The 19,743-nt window shown below is 39.4% G+C and overlaps 1 protein-coding gene across 1 annotated transcript in view; it reads left to right on the plus strand.

The window, feature by feature from the left end:
- RYR3 (ryanodine receptor 3) overlaps positions 1-19,743 on the plus strand; it is a 273,106-nt gene that overhangs the window by 222,488 nt on the left and 30,875 nt on the right. Inside the window, exons 71-80 of the mRNA XM_053382025.1 lie at positions 912-971; positions 1,800-1,931; positions 3,150-3,262; positions 9,516-9,612; positions 12,239-12,345; positions 13,123-13,174; positions 16,854-16,910; positions 17,521-17,620; positions 18,319-18,398; positions 18,626-18,702. Of these exons, the coding sequence (XP_053238000.1) occupies positions 912-971; positions 1,800-1,931; positions 3,150-3,262; positions 9,516-9,612; positions 12,239-12,345; positions 13,123-13,174; positions 16,854-16,910; positions 17,521-17,620; positions 18,319-18,398; positions 18,626-18,702 (875 nt within the window). The remainder of the gene's footprint in view (positions 1-911; positions 972-1,799; positions 1,932-3,149; positions 3,263-9,515; positions 9,613-12,238; positions 12,346-13,122; positions 13,175-16,853; positions 16,911-17,520; positions 17,621-18,318; positions 18,399-18,625; positions 18,703-19,743) is intronic.

The following is a 19,743-nucleotide window of genomic DNA, read 5'->3' on the forward strand; positions in this document are numbered from 1 at the left end:
TGCACCGCACCCCTTGCACCTCTGGGTAAAGACGGCCCTGTATGGCATCTTAAAGGCATCCTAGCAAAGTTACAGTACCCAAGCTGTCCTGGACCAGAGCCCGTATCATCAGATGTATGTAAGAAAAATGGGGCCAGTTGTGGGAACTGAGGAAATATCTCACATTAGCTACACATATTTCATTTACGTTTGCCATAGCTCAGTTGCTAGAGCATGAGACTCTTAATCTAAGGGTCATAGGTTTGAGCCCCAAATTGGGTAAAAGATTGCTGCATTGCATGGGGTTGGACTAGATGACCCTCGTGGATCCTTCCAACTCTGCAGTTTTATGATTCTATGAAACTAACAGTTACCCTTATTGAATAAGGGAAGTGGTCAGATATGAGCATAAAAAATGAATTTGGCTTTGCACACCTACAGTTCTTATCACATTTTCCACACGGAATCCTATGTACGTGTTGCCTGCTGTTGCTTCTTGATGGGAGGCAGCTGTCTAGGATCCTGTTTTCAGCTTTCCAGCTATTCTTCCAGATTGGATTCCAAGAAAACAAATGGACCAGATTTGGTGTTTAAAAAACATATAGATAATAATTGGGAAGAAGAACAGTCAGAAACATTCACTTACTAAATCCACAAATATCAACATACAAGACTTTCTCACCAGCTGTTTCAGAACTCTCCCTGCTTCTCACAGCCTCTCCCAATCTTCACTCCTTCCCTAGGGAAATTGGATCCTCCTGTCTCTTCTGGGTTACAATATAATTATTCTGTTGGCAAAACTTTGCAGCCCAGTTGTAGATGGTTGCGGGCTGTCTCATCACCAGGATATTTGCTTTCTAGAAAGATAATTTAATAAGTTAGTCCAACTTTTATTATGGCACAGATTAATATATGCTTATATTTGTATGCAGAAAGACACAGAAGAAGAGGTGAAGGAGCATTTACGCAATAATTTGCATTTGCAGGAGAAGGTAATGTTCAAAAAGGTCTGTCAGATGAAACGTTTTTTAGCATTAGGCAAAGTTTTAAAATATTTAGATGTTTAACAAGGCAATCTTTTGCTTAAGTTATGCAGGCTATGAGGGCTATAGGATTTAGCAGGCACACCTCTGTGCTTTTGGTATAGAAACTGCCTTTGTTGCCCTGTATGATCACCTCTAGGGAGTGTGTCCCTAGTGATCTTCCTTGATCTGTCAGTGTTTTCTGATACCATTGACGATGGTATTCTTCTGGAGAAGCTGTCTGAGTTGGGAGTGGGTGGCAATGCTTTATGACGGTTGCAGTCCTACCGGGATGACTGTTTTCAGAGGGTGGTGCTTGGGGAGTTTGGTTCAGCACTGTGGAGCCTTAAGTACCGGATTCGATTTTATCCACCATTGTGTTTAATATTTACATGAAATTGCTGGTCAGGTCATCTAGAGTTTTGTAGTACATTGTCAGTAATATGCAGGTGATGCATACACAGCTTTACTTCTCCTTTATGCTCCTGGCAAAAACACTATTATTTGCTCTAACCTTTGGATCACAATTTTCTGCTTATCTTTTAGTGGGGTAGGGTGGAGTTAGAGCTGATTTTGGAATTTTCCCAGTGGCATGCTTTTCCTAATCTTTTAGGCTGAGTGAGTATAAGATATGACAATCATATCCCCATGCTCCCAGGCCTGACATAATTGAAGTATAGGATTGCTGTGTAAGAGTGGGGCATTTTATTTCTTATTCCCCCCTCAAATGTTTATTTAAATAAGTCTGCTAAGTATTTTTAAACATTTTTGATACAAGATCATATGTGTTATTTGCAGTCAGATGACCCAGCTGTGAAATGGCAGTTGAATTTGTACAAGGATGTCTTGAAAGCTGATGAACCTGTTGATCCTGAGAAAATAGTGCAGCGTGTGCAAAGGATCTCAGCAGCTGTGTATCATCTGGAGCAGGTGAAAGGGATCTCACCTATCAGCTATATATTTTCACAGCAGAACATGGAGTTCTTATCTAAACACATATATTGTAACAGAGACTATTTTTCAAATTGGGGAGTCCCTGGTTCAGATCTAGCTTCTGACATGTATTCAGTAGCTAGTCTTAAGTAAGCTACTCTCAGCCTTAGCCCCCTGTCTGCAATATGAAGGGTAATACTACTGACTTAGCATACAGGGTATTATTATTATTTATTGAATTTATATACCACCCTATACCCAGGGGTCTCAGGGAGGTTCACAGAAAAGATCAACATAAAATCCAAAATAGATATAATCAAAATAAAAACAACAACCCAATAAACCCACCCCCCAAAAAAGAGCCACGTTTTAAAAGGGCATAGGATGTCAATCAGATCAACCAAGGGCCTAGTTAAAAACGAATGTTTTTTGCCTGCTGCCTAAAGGTGTATAATGAAGGCGCCAGGCAAACTTCCTTGGGGAGAGCCTTCCATAGACATGGAGCCACTGCAGAGAAGGCCTGTTCTCGTGTTCCCACCCTCCAGACCTCACAAAGAAGGGCCTCAGAAGGTAGATATAGGGGTGACAACTAGACAGTTCTAATGTCAACATTTATAACTTTGGGAAAGCTCAGCCTGTTCTGGACTGGCTGCATTTCTCTTGAAAGACAAGGCATTGTATCCACGAACTCATTGTGTTTATGGAATAACTTCTGCTCACGCAATGGAACTTTATTTCCTCCCTTGTGTGCCCTCCAAATCTGCTCTGGAAGGTTGGACAAATTTGTGTAATGCACAGGGATGGGAAGTCCTACAAGTGATGCCACAGGTGCAGTGAGTGCAGAGGATGCAACCCCAGGTTTTCAATATATGGATACTCCTGGATCCAGCTCTGCCTATAGCCTCCTGTTCAGGAGTATTTTTGCACATCTCTGGGTGGTGTGTCCACTGCAGTTTTTCCTGGGAAAGGTAGATCAGAATTCAGTCCCTAGAGAGGTAAATTGTCTCCATCTATTATGGCTTTCAGATGAACCCCAAAGATTCTTCTGTTTCGCCAAACATTGGCTTGATGTGATTTTCTCTCCAGTGTGAGGTTAGGTTTAATCTTGTGTGTTTTGTGCATGCATGTGTGTGTGTGTGTATTTTCTACCATCGTAGACGTACAGATGACATCAGCTGAACTGGAGCTGTTATTTACAATAGTGTTTTTCCATAGGTTGAGCAACCATTAAGATCAAAGAAAGCAGTTTGGCACAAACTCTTGTCAAAACAACGTAAAAGAGCTGTTGTGGCTTGTTTCAGGATGGCACCGTTGTATAATCTGCCAAGGTACATAACTTTTAATTTTTCTTTTTACATGAGACTCTTGCTATTGCGCTTCAGAACAGTGGGTGTTCTTACCTGACATGCTTTCTGTGACACGGTATTGAAAGTTCAACCAGTTTCCTGTTGAGCCATATTTGAAGAGCATCATATGTCTTTGTAGAAAAGATGCTCTAATCCTTCATTCTGTTTCAAATGGAAGTAGATAGAACACAAGACTCGCAGAAGCATTTTGTAAAGCAGTCTTGACAGTATTCTAATAGCACACTAGGATCCAAAATTAATTCTAACCTCAACTAGCACTGCAAAAATACATTTCTATTACATTTCATTACCTTTTCATTGCTTTTCTGAATATCAGAAGGTCTTGTATTTGGTGAACTTCTATATCATTTTTTAATCCTTTGCAGTCCCCAGCTGTTTTAAAACAGTGAACTGCAATCCTAAGCAAATGTACCTGGAAGTGGGTCATGTTGAAATCAGTGGTGCCTGCTTTTGAGTAGCCATTCATATATTTTTGAATTTCCAGGCTGCAATATTTTACCCACTTATTTGGGAGTTAGCCCACTGAACTATATGGAACTTACTTCTGAGCAGGCGTGCATAGGATTGTACTGTTGGAACTACCTATCCTTCCCTTTTGCCACTATCCCTTGGCCAGGCATGTGGGCCCAGTTATCTGCTGCTATGTATGGGATGTCTGTATGCACCTCCTATCTTAGGACTGCCATACGTCCGGATTTTCCCAGTCATTACCTGGATTTCAAAGATGGAATTGACATCTGGGGGGGGGGGCGCTTTGTCCTGGATCAATAAAAAATTTGAGGCTTGCTGGCGTTTTTGTAAAAACTTCCAGGGTGTCCTGGTTTTTGCTTTTTGGAATATGGCAACCCTATTCTATATGTAGGGCAAGCTAGCCCACTCCTTCCTAGACATGAGAGAGTGGATCATGCCTTTAATGTTTTAAACACCATTTAATTATTTATCCATTGTTTTAAGTGTGATAGGTTAAGGTCTTAACCCTAAAATTTGGGAGGCTTGTTTTATGAAATATGTTAATTGACAAGTTTCAACTTCTGCAATTACACGTGCGTTGTTGTTGTTTTGCATGCTGCATCTCCTCCTGCATATTTCTCCTTTCCTGCCAGCCCTTACTTGGAAATGTGTGGTGCTGGGTAAACAGCTGTGCCATTCCTTGCAATGAAAATCTCATGCATGACTCCCACAAAAAAGTTTCCTAGGGCTGCAGATGTAGGCTGGAGGCCAGCCTGTTCATGCAGTATTCACATAAGAACAGCCTGTTATATCAGGCCCATCTAGTCCAGCTTCCTGTTCTCACTGTGGCCAACCAGATGCCTATGGGAGGCCTGCAAGCAGACCTGAATGCAGCCGCATTCTCCCCTCCTGCAGTTTCCAGCAGCTGGCATTCTACTGCCTTCTACAGTGGAGGTAGAACGTAAGCATCAGGGTTAGTAGTCATTGGTCACTATGTCCTCCACGAATTTGTCTAACCCTCTGTCATGTTCCTGCCCCAAAATCCAATTACAGCGGCTCTTATTTGAGAGCAAGGAAGGTATCTTAATTTAGTCTAATAATGGTACAGGCTCAGCGCTGGGTCCAGAAATCATGATTCCAAAATATAAGCAAGGGTAGAGAGTTTGGACAGATCCTTTTAGATCCCGAACACTGTTTATGCATTAAAAAGCACAGGTCACAAGACCAGTCCCAGGACTCCACTTTCTACATCCCTCCATTGGGAGAACTGTCCACTTATTTTTATCTGTCCTTCTCCCTGTTATTTAACCTGTCCCTGATTTACAAGAGGATCTCTCGTCTTATTTTACTCAGGCAGTGAGGTAATTTGGTGAGGTACTTTGTCAAAGGCTTTTTGAAGGCCCAAATGCACTATGTCAATTTGATCACCTCTGTCTAGATGCTTGTTGAAACTCTAATAGGTTAGTGAAACAGAAGTTGCCCTTGCAGAAGCCATGCTGATTTCTCTTCAGCAAGACTTGTTCCTCCTATATGCTTTGTTATCTTATCTTTAACAATGTTTTCCACCAGTTTTCCCAGAACAGAGTTTAAACTTCCTGGCCTGTAATTTTCAACATCTCCCTGGAATCCCTTTTTTTAAAAGTGGTGTTGCATATTCTTAAGTAAATAAATTAGCTTTATTGTACAGTGGTACCTCGAGTTAAGTACTTAAATTGTTCCGGAGGTCCGTACTTAACCTGAAACTGTTCTTAACCTGAAGCACCACTTTAGCTGATGGGGGCCTCCTGCTGCTGCTGCGCCGCCGGAGCACAATTTCTGTTCTCATCCTGAAGCAAAGTTCTTAACCTGAAGCACTATTTCTTGGTTAGCGGAGTCTGTAACCTGAAGCGTATGTAACCTGAAGTGTATGTAACCTGAGGTACCACTGTACTAGCCAAAGGCCATGACAAAACCATACAAAAACCATTCGGAAAAGAAATATCTATACGACTATATAACTGGATATAAGAAACAGAGCCACTGCCTGAACCATCAAAATCAAAAAATGCAGATGCACGCGTAGATTGAGGACTCCACACAGCATACAATATTTTCCTATTTAGACCTCCGAATGGTGTTGTATTTGCCACTTTCCAATCCTCAGGTATGGAAACTTTGTTTCCCATTACCACTATTTTTGTCAGTTTCTCAGGCTCCCTTCATGCTGAAGTTAGTTCATGGACAGGCAAATATGCCCTACACTGGTGGCCAAAATTGTGGAAACCTTTTGAGGAAAGTGTATTTCTGAGGTTTGATGGCTCATAACACCACTTTTTTTGTAATACCATAAAATTATATATCAATGGAAAGATAATTTAATGAGGAATGTGATGCAGCAAAGTTTGTTCAATATCTGTATTCCATCAAAGGTTATAGCCAAATAACCAGAAAAAGGAAGCACAACTTGCTTCGGCTGATATGCAGTAGCTTTCCTTCATTTGAATGTAGCCAATGAACATGTGTGTTTAGAGAGCCAATCAGGTGTTATGAGCCATCAAACCTCGGTAATACACTATTCCAAAAGGGTTTCCACAATTTTGGCTGCTAGTGTATATGCAGCAGGGGCTCTGCTTCTACTTCTTTCCTAGAGGGAAGCCGAAACCTCTCATTGCACATAATGGCAGGACATACAGCTCTGTGCCTGTCAGTAAAAGAGTTGGGGCTTAAGAATACCCTCGCCCACATATTCAGCTCTTTGTGCTGCACCTAGCGGGGAGGATGGATTGTGCCCAAGATCCTTTTAGGAAACCACTTAGAAATTATTTCAAATAGACCTGATGGTTATGCAAGTGTTACGCAGTCCATTCTCTTTGAACCACAATCAGTAATATGTTAATTATACATTTCTTGCATTTTTCTTATTTTAGCTTCCAGGTTGCCTTGGGAAATGGAGAACTCAATATTTGATTATTTATTGGTGGGGCGAAAATGTCTGAAAATGTTTTAACAGTATATTTCAGGATTGCTGAAGCTTTATTGATGTTAATGCAAACCTCTGGTCAAAATTTTGCAGTCCACCCAGATATACCTGCATCTCTCTTTTTTGTGTTTGGACCTATGATTGTTTGACTGGCCTCGATTGTTTTCATAATTTAGGATGTGTACTGCTGTTTAGTTCCTTGTGATAGTAAATCTTTTTTTAAAAAAAGAATGAAAACGTATTCTCTCCTCAACAGCTGCACACACCTCATCTCATCTTGCTCAGGAGGCATATCTGATCCTCCAGAATGGAGGCTGTAGGTGGCTGCAGAATGGCAGATAAATCCTTAACATTAATTTCCTTAACATTTCTTTGAATCTAAGACATTGCTTTTATGGATTAAGTAGGCATAACTAAGTGTGTGATTTCAGTCTCACTCTCTAATTTCTGTTGACATCTACACAATATTTTAAAAATGAGGGACACAATTTGAGTAACAGCAGAGATGGGGAACAAGAGTCCCAATAATATATGGAATTATTTGTGACTACCCTTCGTGGCAATGGGATATCCCCGCTTATGCATATAATTTTGGCATGGTGGACTGCAAACTGTATGGACTTGCTATGTTATGAATATGAATATCTATATTTGAGTGTGACATTTGAAGAATTGAACCTTCATATTTAAGAAGAATCCTAATACTTAGGATTGTCGTCATTATTTTTAATATAATCATGGCCATATAGAACTTGGACAGAATGAGATGAGATGCAAAACTATTAACATAAAATGAGATGTAAAATTATTAATATATTTTACATATTTAGATAACCTTTGCTCTTAACTGCTTTACTATAATTGTGTTTTTACTGTTAGTTGAAACCTATATGCTTTTCTTCAGACACAAAATTAGCAATTTCTACCTGAGCACCTTCCAACGTGTATGGCTGGAAAAAGTACATGAAAAAACTCAATATGACAGGCTCATACTCACATTAACGGTAATGTAATGGAGAGCCTCTTGTTTACGCACACACTTACTCCTTTCCCAGCCATGATATGATGTCATACAATGAGTTTGTACAATTTAATAAGGGATTCTGATTGGTCAGTCCAAGTTGAAAAAATAGTAGAAATTCTGGCAGTGAAGCACAAGAAATGAATCAAATAACAATTTATTGTATGCAATAATAAATGAAAGATGCATATTCAATGTGTTATGTGTTTCCTAAAAATGACAGTGCTTAAGTTGTATTTGCTGTGAGTGTTTCTTTAAAATGTATTGTTCTCCAGAGGTTCCTAGAAGATAGTCAGTAGTACCTTTGTGATGACATCCCCTACTGAAGCACACATGCTGAGCTAATCAATCTTCACTTCCTTTTGGAGGAGCACCAGTTTCCCAAACTGGCTCTGCTTCATGAGGCTCTGCCTGATGAGGCAACCGGCCATGCAAATCTGGAGCACATATGAGCCCAGTTCACAAGCGGTCTTCTTCTTACATGCTTTTCTTTCTCTCTTCCTTTATTTTGAGTTATTTCCCCACTCTGCCTCTGACACTTCCTAGAAGGGCTGAGAGGCTCTCTATGAGGATTGAGGCTGGCGCTTCAAAGGCCCTAGTTTTTCCACCCTCACTGCAGGTGGAAGAGGGACCAGGCTGCACAATGCTGCATCTCTTTGGTGGCACCCTTTGATCCTTATTGACCCATGGATCACCAGTGATGCCTCACCAAAGTCCAGGAAGAACAAGCTGCAACACATTCCCCTATTCCCAGTTCCAGGTCAGTAGGACGGGTTGAGGTCTCTCTAACCCCTTGGTTGAAGGCAAGCAGCAACCGTATGGGATGTAGGGCTCCCATAATGCAGTTCTGTCCCTGCCTTTGGCAGCCAGTTGCCATTAGCTTCCACTGATCTCAGTTTTTTCGTTTTTTCTTTTTCACTCCTTTTACCTACTTTAGACCTTAAATAGCATAGATAGCTTAGTCTGTGTCTTTTCTCCCTCAACCCATAGCTGTGATTTATTCCACTTCACTTTGCCTTTATTGCGTGGCCAGGAGGAGCCCCCCCCCCGACCCCTGGGAGGAATAATGACTCATGACAACGTGTTATGGGATTAAAATTGGCCACAACTTTATTAAACTTTCAGGTGTAGGGAGACCTTGGCATTGGGCGTTTATCCCTCCCAGTCCCTGGCCAGGAATCTGGGGAACATCGGGGTTATCCAAACTGTGTGGGGATTGGGCTGGTTCTGGAAAACGTATGTTTAAGCAGAGAGCCCGCCCCCATTTTGCCGCAACACACGGGAGAGCACTGACAACCTAATGGCGGGTGGCCAGTGACTCCCCTCAGCAAAAAAGAGACTTTAAACCCAACAAATTGTAGAACAAACCACACCACACACCCCAAGTGCTCTGAGGTTATTTAGATTATGTTGTATGTGCAGTAGAATATGCAATGGAATGTAAAGATATGAAAGCTTTTTTCCCATACTCTATCTATTGTAAGTTACATTCTGTGTAACTTAATTTCCGTCAAACATTGGGGAAATTGCTTATTTATTTTATCATTATTTTTATATCACCATCCAAGGATCGATCACAGGGCAGTTTACAATATAAAAACACAAAAATAAATACCATAGTAACAGGCAAAAACAATGATCTGGGTTTTTTAAAAAAATATTTACTGACCAATCAGAGGAACACAATTGTACAAAATCCATATGCTTACTAATCATTAACCGCATAAGCTTTTATACTGTATTCCGTTTATCCCTCTTGATCTCACTTTCACCCCCCCTCCCAGGCACCGCTCTATTAACCTGTTCCTCCATGGTTATCAGAAATATTGGATAGAAACAGAGGAATATTCCTTTGAGGAGAAACTAGTTCAGGATTTGGCTGTAAGTACAGATATGGCTGGTCCCAGTTTCAAATGCCCACATTGATCCATATTATCTAACGATATATTTATATCTGTATCTATCTATATTAAAATGTGTATCACTCTTTTCCTATGCCAGAGTTAATGTTCTTAAATATATAAGGTATCAGAAATAAATAGCCAAGCTGTGCAGTATAACACTGATATATTCTGTGCATCCATGGACACAGCTATGGCTTATGCCAATATCCGAAATTGCTTTTTTATTTTTTAAAAAATATAGTTTGAACTGAAACTTATCATTGTTCTGCTTTGTTCAGCTTGGCAATTCCTATGTTTTAATTAGCATTTTCTTTGAAGGCTTAACACAATTAATGCTTCTTTGTGGTTTGGATTTTGGTTATTGCATAACCCTCCTTTTTATTTTAACATTTCTAAGCTGTTATACAAGTTAATTTGGCTTTCTCCTGATACTCTAATAGAGTGGTATTCTAACGAACTATAAACTTGTATGACAGTATTAAGCAACAAAAGTTTCCTTCCATATATTAAAATTGGAATTATTTATGCTTCTACTTCACCTTTTATTAGAACTTAATTCTAATTAAGATAAGTATGTGCATGTATTTCTAAGCTTCAGACAGTTTTAGATGTCTTCTTTTTAACTGACAACCTAAGAAGTGATTTAATTATTGTTTTATTTCTGTGTACATGTAAAATGATTTGTTCCCCTAGCTATCATTAATAGAGGTTTCCATCACATGAATGCAGTGGAGAAACCAAGTAATAGTTTTATTAGTTAATTACCTGTATTAGTTTGTAACCATTTCAACACTTGATATGAAGTGGTATTAACCTATCACTGTGGGAAAAGTTTACTGACCTAAAATATTCCTTTTCTCTTAAAATACAAGTGCATTTCAGCTGTCCCTGATATAAGCTGCATCCACACTAAGCATTGCGTGAGGGACCACCATTTTGCATTCTTTCACATTTTACAGGGCTCCTCATAACATCAGCATCTGCTTGTAATTTTCCTAGTGCTCCTTCTGCCTTTTTCTTTTCTCACTGCAGAAAGCCTGGGTGCTTTTTAGAGGAATAGAAAAGCAGTGCAATACTTCTGAGTGTAGATGCTGCTTTTCCATCTTTTAAAGAGATGTGGTTTTGACATGGATAGTAAAGTTATCAGGCAGGTGAAACTATCATATCTCATCTATCTCTTTGTAGTGGGCCAGTGGCGGTGCTTCATGCTGCAGCACCGGGGGCGGAGAGCAGGTGGGGGCGGGGCTGGCGCACGTCCCGGGGGGCAGCTGCAATGGAGCACCACCGGGATCGCGCTGCCAGGGCAGTGCACTCCCCCCGCCCCCCTCTTCCTCCGCCAGTGTAGTGGGCAACATTTTATAATCCCCTCAATTTTTAAATCACTTCTTAAATTAGTACTAAAATCCTTTTATGACTTAAAAAATAATAATACTAAAATGGCAGCAAAAATATGGTGCAGTGCTATAACACTACAGCATTGATTTTAAAAAGAAAAACATATTTCTAGCCTCTGCAGTTTTAGCAATTTTTGTAGAATTTATATTTCCAGTCTATAATTCCAGTCCGAAACAAACATTTTTTGGAAATTGCATTAATAGCAATGAACAATCACGCTCAAATTAGGTAAGTACCTAATGCTAAATAAATAAATGTTTTTAATTTTCAAAGTATTTCTTAGAATTACCCACCCAACTCTCAGTTCAGACAAACAGCTTTTTAAATCTTCTCTTCCACATCCACAATGGATATGCCATGGGAGTTGTCAGAACATAGCAGGATGAACATATAGGGAAAGTGCAATAGCTGCAATTGCCTGGAAAGTCAGTTGCAATTCTGTTTGAAGTTTACTGTGGAAGAGCGATGACTTGATAGTGCTAAGAACCCACCCATAGATTATTTAGCGTGGTGGAAAATATTGTACAGAGGATTGTCTTTTAAAGATTGGCTTTGATGCTTTTACAGTTGAGTTGTCAGAGGTATTGAAGAAGCTATATGATTTGCGTGAGAGAGATTATATTATTGTGTTTCTTGTAAGAGGTTGTGTGGATGGTTGTACATAAAACAATGCATCATGGCAAGCAGAGAGAGAAATGGGCTACGCACTTCATTTGTCTGACCTAGGTATGTGTTATGCTTCATACGCTCTGAAGAAAGTGTAATTCTCATGAAAAGCGACAGCATCTAAGGGCTCAGAGACAGCTGCATTCTGCACAGAATAAAGTGCTCCCACCACCATCCATCTCAGATGACTCTGTAGGGTTGACAAAGAAGGCCCAATCCATGCTGTATAGACTTCAGAAATCATGGAATCGTGAACCATAGAACCGATGTGCCATCAGTAGCACCTGTTGGGTTCTATGGGTATCTAGGCAGGCCAGACACAACAAATCAGACCCCTGAATCATAATGGGCATCTCATCAAAACCAGTGTTTTCCTATAACTAGTTACATTTCTTTATATACTTTGTTCAAAAACATTTATAAATGTACTGGTGTTATGTTAGAGAAGATCTTGTGACTCAAGATGGTTGGTTTGCAAAAGGTTTATTGGATTTTGTTGCATTTCTTTTATTACTCATGTACCCAATATAATTATTGCACAGACTCCCCCGCAAAAAAGTGAGGAGGAGGAGGAAGAAACTGAAAAGCATCCTGATCCTCTTCATCAGATCATTCTTCATTTCAGCCGGAATGCTCTAACCGAACGAAGGTAACTGCACTTTATTCAAAGTTGTATTATAGACCCACCATCTTTTCTGCACCCTAAGTCGTCCCCCACTTCCAGAAACAGTTTGATTTGTTTAAAAACAAAAATAAGAACACGATCCATCAGGGAACTGCTCCATTTGCTTGGATGTCCCACATAGTTAGCCCATTGCTATAGTGCTGGAGATGACAGTGGAGATTTCTGTCAACTAGAGGGGAAATGGTGGTCCTTTTTTGAGTAGTGTGTGGGAAGATATGTGGGAAGCTATTATTGTTAGGTATGGGTGTTACTGTGCCACTTTTAAATGGTTTTAATCTTAAATAAGATTAAAGAGTAGAAAGTAAGTCGATGTTAAAACTTTTAAGAAGTATGCCTGTTTAACAGTGAGATTGCAACCTTCTCAAAATCCTCTTGTGGGAAGTCAATTTCATACCTGATACGATCGCAGATAATCATCAGCACCATAGAAAATTCGTGGTTGAAATCTCTGGCTGCTTGCAAGCACTTTTAGAGTACAATAGCGGATAAATAAATTCCACTCTTGTGAGGTACACAGATGTATTATTCAGTTGTGAATGCACATGGTAAATATATGTTTTAACAAAGAATTTGACAAAGTTCCTAACCTTATAGGGTTGTAAGATCGTATCATGGGATTGCAAGAAAATGAAAGTCTCTCTGCCTTGATGATTATTGGAACTGCAGCTCACAGATGTTATAACTGCTGACTTTTAAGTCCTCTTCAGAAGCTGTTTTAATAAGACTTCCACTTTCTTACAGCAAATTGGAAAATGACCCTTTGTACACTGCATATTCAGCAATGATGGCAATGGTGAGTATCTAATTTCATTGTTAATTCTGCAGTGATGACAAAGGTGATTATGTACCCTAAAACAAATACTCTAGTTCTTCAGCTGTTTTTTTCATAGATCTCTGTAATCTGTTTTTATCCTATTGACAGTTCAGCTGCCTGGTTTTAGTATTACACAAAATTTATACCTAATGTGTAACTATGCCCTTGAAGCAGCTGCTTCTAATTCTATATAAGCTGTTTAAGGGGTTAATTTAAGTTTTTGTTTAATTCCTAACTATGTAATTGAAACAGCAAATTACATTTTCTATTTTAGCATTCTTGCTGTTTTCAACAGGTGAAGTTACATAAGTTCTGCTGATAGTTAAGAACTGATCCTGTCCTAGAAAAACAGGTGCCAGAACTCACCATAAACACCTCCCTTGTTCTCTTAGAACGTCAATGGCACCCACCTGAGAGGTGCCAAAACTGAGTTCCCCCTGAAAGAAAGCCCTGCTCTTGTCCATCATCAGGACAGTACTCATATGTGAAGGGATTCCCATAAGGCTTAATAGAGCCCCATTTCCCCTCATACCCCCATGACACATGTACATATTCCATCTTGGAAGCAGAGCGAAACATTTCCTTAGAAGGGACTCATTTCTTGGAGGACAAACAGCTATCCTCTTATGCCAAGGATACTTCTCTGAGGGCTGGACGGATCCTGGTAGTGAGTGATTTGATTATTAAAACCATAAATAGTTGAAAAGGTGGTTGTTGTTGCACATTGCCTAGGTAGCCTATTAGATAGCGCTTGGGGAGAAGTCAGTGGCTGTGGTGGATGGTTGGCACCAGTTACATAGGAAGGTGTAGTTATGAGGTCCTGGAAGCAAAATTTAGTTGCTGAGTAGGATGCTGAAAGCCAGGACGTCCTAGGTAACTCTGAAATCTTACCAGTCCAACATATGGGGTCAGCTAGACAGGGGCAGCATTTTAGTCTCAAAGCATGGTTGAGATGATGGTCTTGGGAGGAGGGGTTTGGAATTTTTCAGGCACTGGGGAACCTTCTGGACAAGCCAAATTTTTAAAAAGAAAAAAAAGAGGGGGAGGACGACCTCCACTTAAAGCGGGATGGAAACAAACTATTGATGTTTAAAATTGAAAGATGCCAAAGCAGCTTTTAAACTGATTGAGAGAGGAAAGTCAACAGTGGCTGAGGAGGATCTGATTTGGAACAAATCTTCTGGGATGTAGGAGATAAAATTAAAGAATATTTAAACAGGGGAGATGTAGAATTAGGCATCAGGAGTACAGGGGCACAGGATAGCAGTCAGAAAGGCCAAAGCACCACAGGTCAAAATGCAAGTGCCAAAGACACTTGAAGAGAGATGCTGTATACAAGTGTGCATATGCTTATGCTACAAGTCTGCAAGCCAAGATGGGCGAACTGCAGTGCTCAATCATGGAGGATGGCATTGTTATAGTGGGCATAATAGAAACCTGATGGAACTGAGAGAACCAGTGGGTTCTCTGGATATGAGCTCTATAGGAAGGACAGGGAAGGACAATACTGGAGGTAGTGTTGCTTTGTCTCTCAAATACAGCATTTAGTCCAGCAAGCTAGAAATCCCCAAAGGGACAGACTTCTCACAGAATTGTTGTAGATGATGATATCGGGTCCCAAAAGTAATTTAGTACCGGGGTATGCCTCATTTGTAATGCCCACATTTGGAGAACTCATTGCTTCACCTCAGAAAGTTCTCATTGCTTCACCTCAGAAAGATATCGTAGAATTGGAAAAGGTTCAGAAAAGGGCAACCAAAATGACCAAAGGATTGGAGCGACTCTCTTGTAAAGAAAGATTGCAGCCTTTGGGACTCACGATATGATAATCTTTATTGTCATTGTCCCATACAGAGCAACGAAATTGAAAAAATCTACATCAGACATTCAAAAACCAACAAGCCTGCTATCCCAACTATCCCAGCCTGGTTAACCCCTAAAAACTCTGATACCCCATAATTGAATACAGTATGCTCACATAGATACTATCTTACACTGCATTTAAAACCAAAATCGCATTTGGATAGAAACTGTTTCTCAGGCGGCTTGTCCTAGTCTTTATAACCCTGTACCTTCTTCCAGAAGGCAGAATATTAACAATAAAAGTTAATAAAAGGATTCAGGACATGGAGAAAGTGTGAAGAGAAACATGTTAATCCATGTCTTGTAACACAGGGACTCGTGGGGGGGGGGATGAAGCTCATTTTGGGATATTCAGGACAGATAAAAGAAAGTACTTTTTTTACGCAGCACATATATGAAACTCACTCTTCCGGGAAGCAGTGTTGGTCACCAACTTGGATGCCTTCAAAGGATTAGACAAATTCATTGAGGATAAAGCTGTTAAAGGCTACTGGTCATGATGGCTATGTTCCATCTCTACTGATAGAAATGAGCCTTGCAGATGATAGAGTGCTGTTGCATTCAGGTCCTGTCTTTGTGCTTTTCACAGGTTCCTGGTTAGTCACTGGGAGAACAGGCTGCCAAACTATATGGGCCAGTGGCCTGATCCAGTAGGCTATTATGTTATATTTACCCAGACCTTGTTCCTTTGCTTGGCCAGTGAATGAATGCTTGAAGCTTGTGAGGAGGAGGAGGGAAGAGGGACTTTGTTGTGTTCTATGGGAATAATATTTATTGGCAGACCAACTTAAAAACTGTTAATCAGATGAAAGACATCGTCAGGTTTAGAATACTGATTTAGGGCTTGAAAATAACCTCAGGTTTGGAAAGTTGCTAAAGATAGAGAATGACCATTCAGAGGAAATACTGATATATATCAGGCTTGATAGCATTATGATAGGAGACACAATTGAGCATTTCCAGGTAGAATGAATTCTGTGAATGGCTGTTGCCATGGGGATCAGAGAACATGAGAGAGAAACCAACTGAAACAGAACCCTAAATGAGGGTTGGTTGGAAGATAGCTGGCTTTTGTACACGGTTGGGACACTTACTCTGAGCTGCTAGGGATCTTAGCCTAATGTGGTATGAAAAGAAAATATAATTACTGGAAGCCAGTTCATAAATTGAAAAGTGGAGTACCTGAGGCCAGTTGATAATACTGAGTTGACTTTTAGGACCAGCACCTCTGGAATATTTGTTTGGTTTGGCTGGAAAGACTGGGGATAAATCACTGTGTATAACTGCAAGTAAAACATGTGAGAAAATGGGAAAGGGATGGGGAAGAGCAGGTGTAAAAGTTTTAGCCCTTTCTGATACTTCCACTCTCTTTTTCGCTGTCCACACCACGAAAAGCATCTCTGTCCGCCATACACTTTTCTTGTCTGGGTACTTTACAATCATTGGTTAGGATGTGGGTGGGTGAGTTGGGGGAAATCTATATAATTTGAAGATTTATAATCAGCACAATGTTTCATTCCTCTTGTGGGTGCTGGGTAGAAGGAAATAGTTCCCATATGTGCCTGCCTTCTAAGAAATTCAACAATTTGTTAATGCATGTCTATAACTGTATTCATTGTCTGAGTCCTCTGTATGTGAAAGTCATAAACAATTTTTGGAGAAAGGTTTAAGACTCTGCTTGGATATATTAAAACACTATTTGACTTTACCTGCTCATTCAAAACACTATAACCAAATAAATATAAAATAGCACAGTTTAATTCAATCTGAACCTATTTCCTTCTAATGAGAAAAGAGCTGTCAGAGTGGAGAAAGTGATGATGATGAAGAAGAAAAAGAGAAGACATTTGAGGTGAGTTAACTTTTCTTAAAGTATAAACCTTTTGCCTAATGAGCTAGAGTAATGTGTTATTCAAACTTACCAGAAGTTAGAAAGCTTACTTAAACTCTCCCTGAGAACTGCATACATATTTATGAATGTCATTATGATTATGATAATATTTTCAGTTACTGCAAACAATGTTTTAGGTTGATCCTGCCCCATTTTTTATGATTTTTCCTCTTACCTTCTCTCCTACACTTGGTTTTTTCCTACCTTTTGTTCCATACACCTGGAAAAGCTTCTTATCTTTCTTTTTAAATTCAAATTGTTCCTTCCATAGCTTTTATTTCATGCACATTATTACTCCAGTTGCAAGCGAAGTCTCATTATACAAAAGTGTTATGGAAAACTATTATAAAAATAAATACCAGATGTTGCTGCACTAGGGTTATTATTTGTCTGATGATCCAATTCACAGCTGATCTAGTCCTGTTGATTATGGTTTAATGGGATTGTGGGTAAATCTGTAAAACAGTGAGTTTAATATTTTTTTACTCTTACTCACCTTTTGGCTACTAATGGCAGATACCATTATATGTCAAGGAAACACAAATACTTCTGTCTGTATCTTCTCTCTCAGGAAAAAGAAATGGAAAAGCAAAAAACTCTTTATCAGCAATCTCGGCTCCATGAACGAGGAGCAGCAGAGATGGTATTACAGATGATTAGTGCCAGTAAAGGTAGCATTCCGTAAAATGTTATATATTCATTTGTTTCTTTGGAAATATATTCCATTCTATCTGAAGGCCACAGAGGAGATGATAGTTGCACATTAAACATACTAACGTTAGAAAAACCAAAACACTTACAATAATAAATGACCACGCCATCCATGTGGGACCTGCAAGAATATGTAGAGCGCTCCTGTTTCTATCTGGCTGGCTTTTACTTTACTCTATTTCAGGATTCTCTGTTCTATTCCCCACCCATTGATTTTCCTTCCCTGCTCTCCTACAGTCAGTCAGCTTTCTGTGGCAGCTAGACATGCTCAGTCCTCATTGGGCTCTTTGGAATGGCTTCTTCCTGAGGATTCTTCAGAATAACAAATTGGACTCCTGCACCTTGACACATCCCCCTAGTAAATGGATGGTGCCTCTTTGACTAAATAAAGACCAGTGCTTAGATTCATTGCTATGAATATATATGATCTGCTTTACTTTAGAGATTGTTATAGGGACATTCGCTTCAGCTTTACTTCAGCTCGAATCAAAGGAGCTGTGTGTGTGCACTAAAGTACAACAGTTCCACATATAGCAATGCTTTTAAACATTCAAAACTTTGAAAAGCATCTCAGGATGTGGAGTAAGGTGCTACTGCTTAGAAATGTTTTTTGATAGTAATTACTTAATTATAAAATTATTCTGTTCTTGATTGACAGGTGAAATGGGACACATGGTAGTTGAAACTTTGAAACTTGGTATTGCTGTTCTAAATGGAGGAAACTCAGTTGTTCAACAGGTGGGCCATATTTGGATGTGATAGATCTGTATGCATGTTACTTTGATTTTGCTAATGTTTTACTGTTAAAAGCATTGAGAAGTTGAATTACTATTGAGGAGAATTCAGTTATGTTTGGAGAATGAAAATTTTTTACAGAAAATTCTCTTTCTTTTTGCTTATGTCAAGTAAATTGGCAAATTCTTTACGCAAATCTCTTATTCTTTCGTTCAACCTTTCTTTTTCAGAAAATGTTGGACTATTTGAAGGAGAAAAAAGATGCTGGATTTTTTCAGAGTCTTTCTGGCTTAATGCAATCTTGCAGGTAAAGTCATAAAATACAACGATCTACTTCTATCAGCATGCCTATCTGTATGTACAAGCTGGACATTTCCCTCTCTCCATGTAATCTCTTCCAAGTGATATAAAAATGCCAATGTGATGTGGGATTTAAATGCTAGTATGAGAGATAGCTATTGGCCAGCAACAATTCCTGCAATTGTGATATCTCCCCATTGTGATGACCAGAATCAATTATGGCTATATTCATGAATTTACTGCTTCAGACATGATTTTTCCACGTGAACTTATATTTGTGGATAACTGGCTAGTATTTTGCATAGAAAAATATTAGAGGCAAACTAGAAACTGACAGCTGTTCATTACCATGAGAAACCATGATTTATTGCAACAGAAATGAAACATGGAGCTAACTTTTTTCAACAACCATAGTATAGGTTAACCACAGTTTAGGGTTTAGAAATAATGCTAAACTGTGGTTAATCAAAAATGGAAGTGAAAGCTTTTGATCTTGTAGCTATGTCAAAGGAGGAAGAGAGAATGGGGAGGTTGAGGCTAAGTGCAGATTGTTTTCTTTACAAAAAAAAGAAGACATTTCTCATGACATTCAGTGACAGCTAAGGCGTTGTTTATGTATTAGAACTCAAGGATATTCTTGACATAGTTTAGACAGTAAATTGCCCCATCCCAAATATTCATAATGTTAGTTGAATATATCTATTAATTTGCTTTAATATTACTTGCAAGTAAATAGATTAGAAATTGTGACTTTATACAGTTTCATACTTTCAACACATTTCAAAATGGAATCAGTAATATTTGCTCATTGCATCAATATGTATCTCATACTGTGTATCTGTGTGGATAACAGTATACACAGTGGTCATAATCATTGGCCACATGGATGATCTCGTGGCACTACTGTAACTGTAGATGAGGCATAATGCAAAAAGGCTGGGCCGGGCGATGGAGCAGCAAAAAAAGCAAATGCAATTATAGGCTGCGTCAACAAAGTATTATGTCCCAATCGAGGGAAGTAATAGTACTGCTCTACCCTGTATTGGTC

The sequence above is a fragment of the Podarcis raffonei genome, chromosome 1 (assembly GCF_027172205.1).
Source record: "Podarcis raffonei isolate rPodRaf1 chromosome 1, rPodRaf1.pri, whole genome shotgun sequence".
NCBI lineage: Eukaryota > Metazoa > Chordata > Lepidosauria > Squamata > Lacertidae > Podarcis > Podarcis raffonei.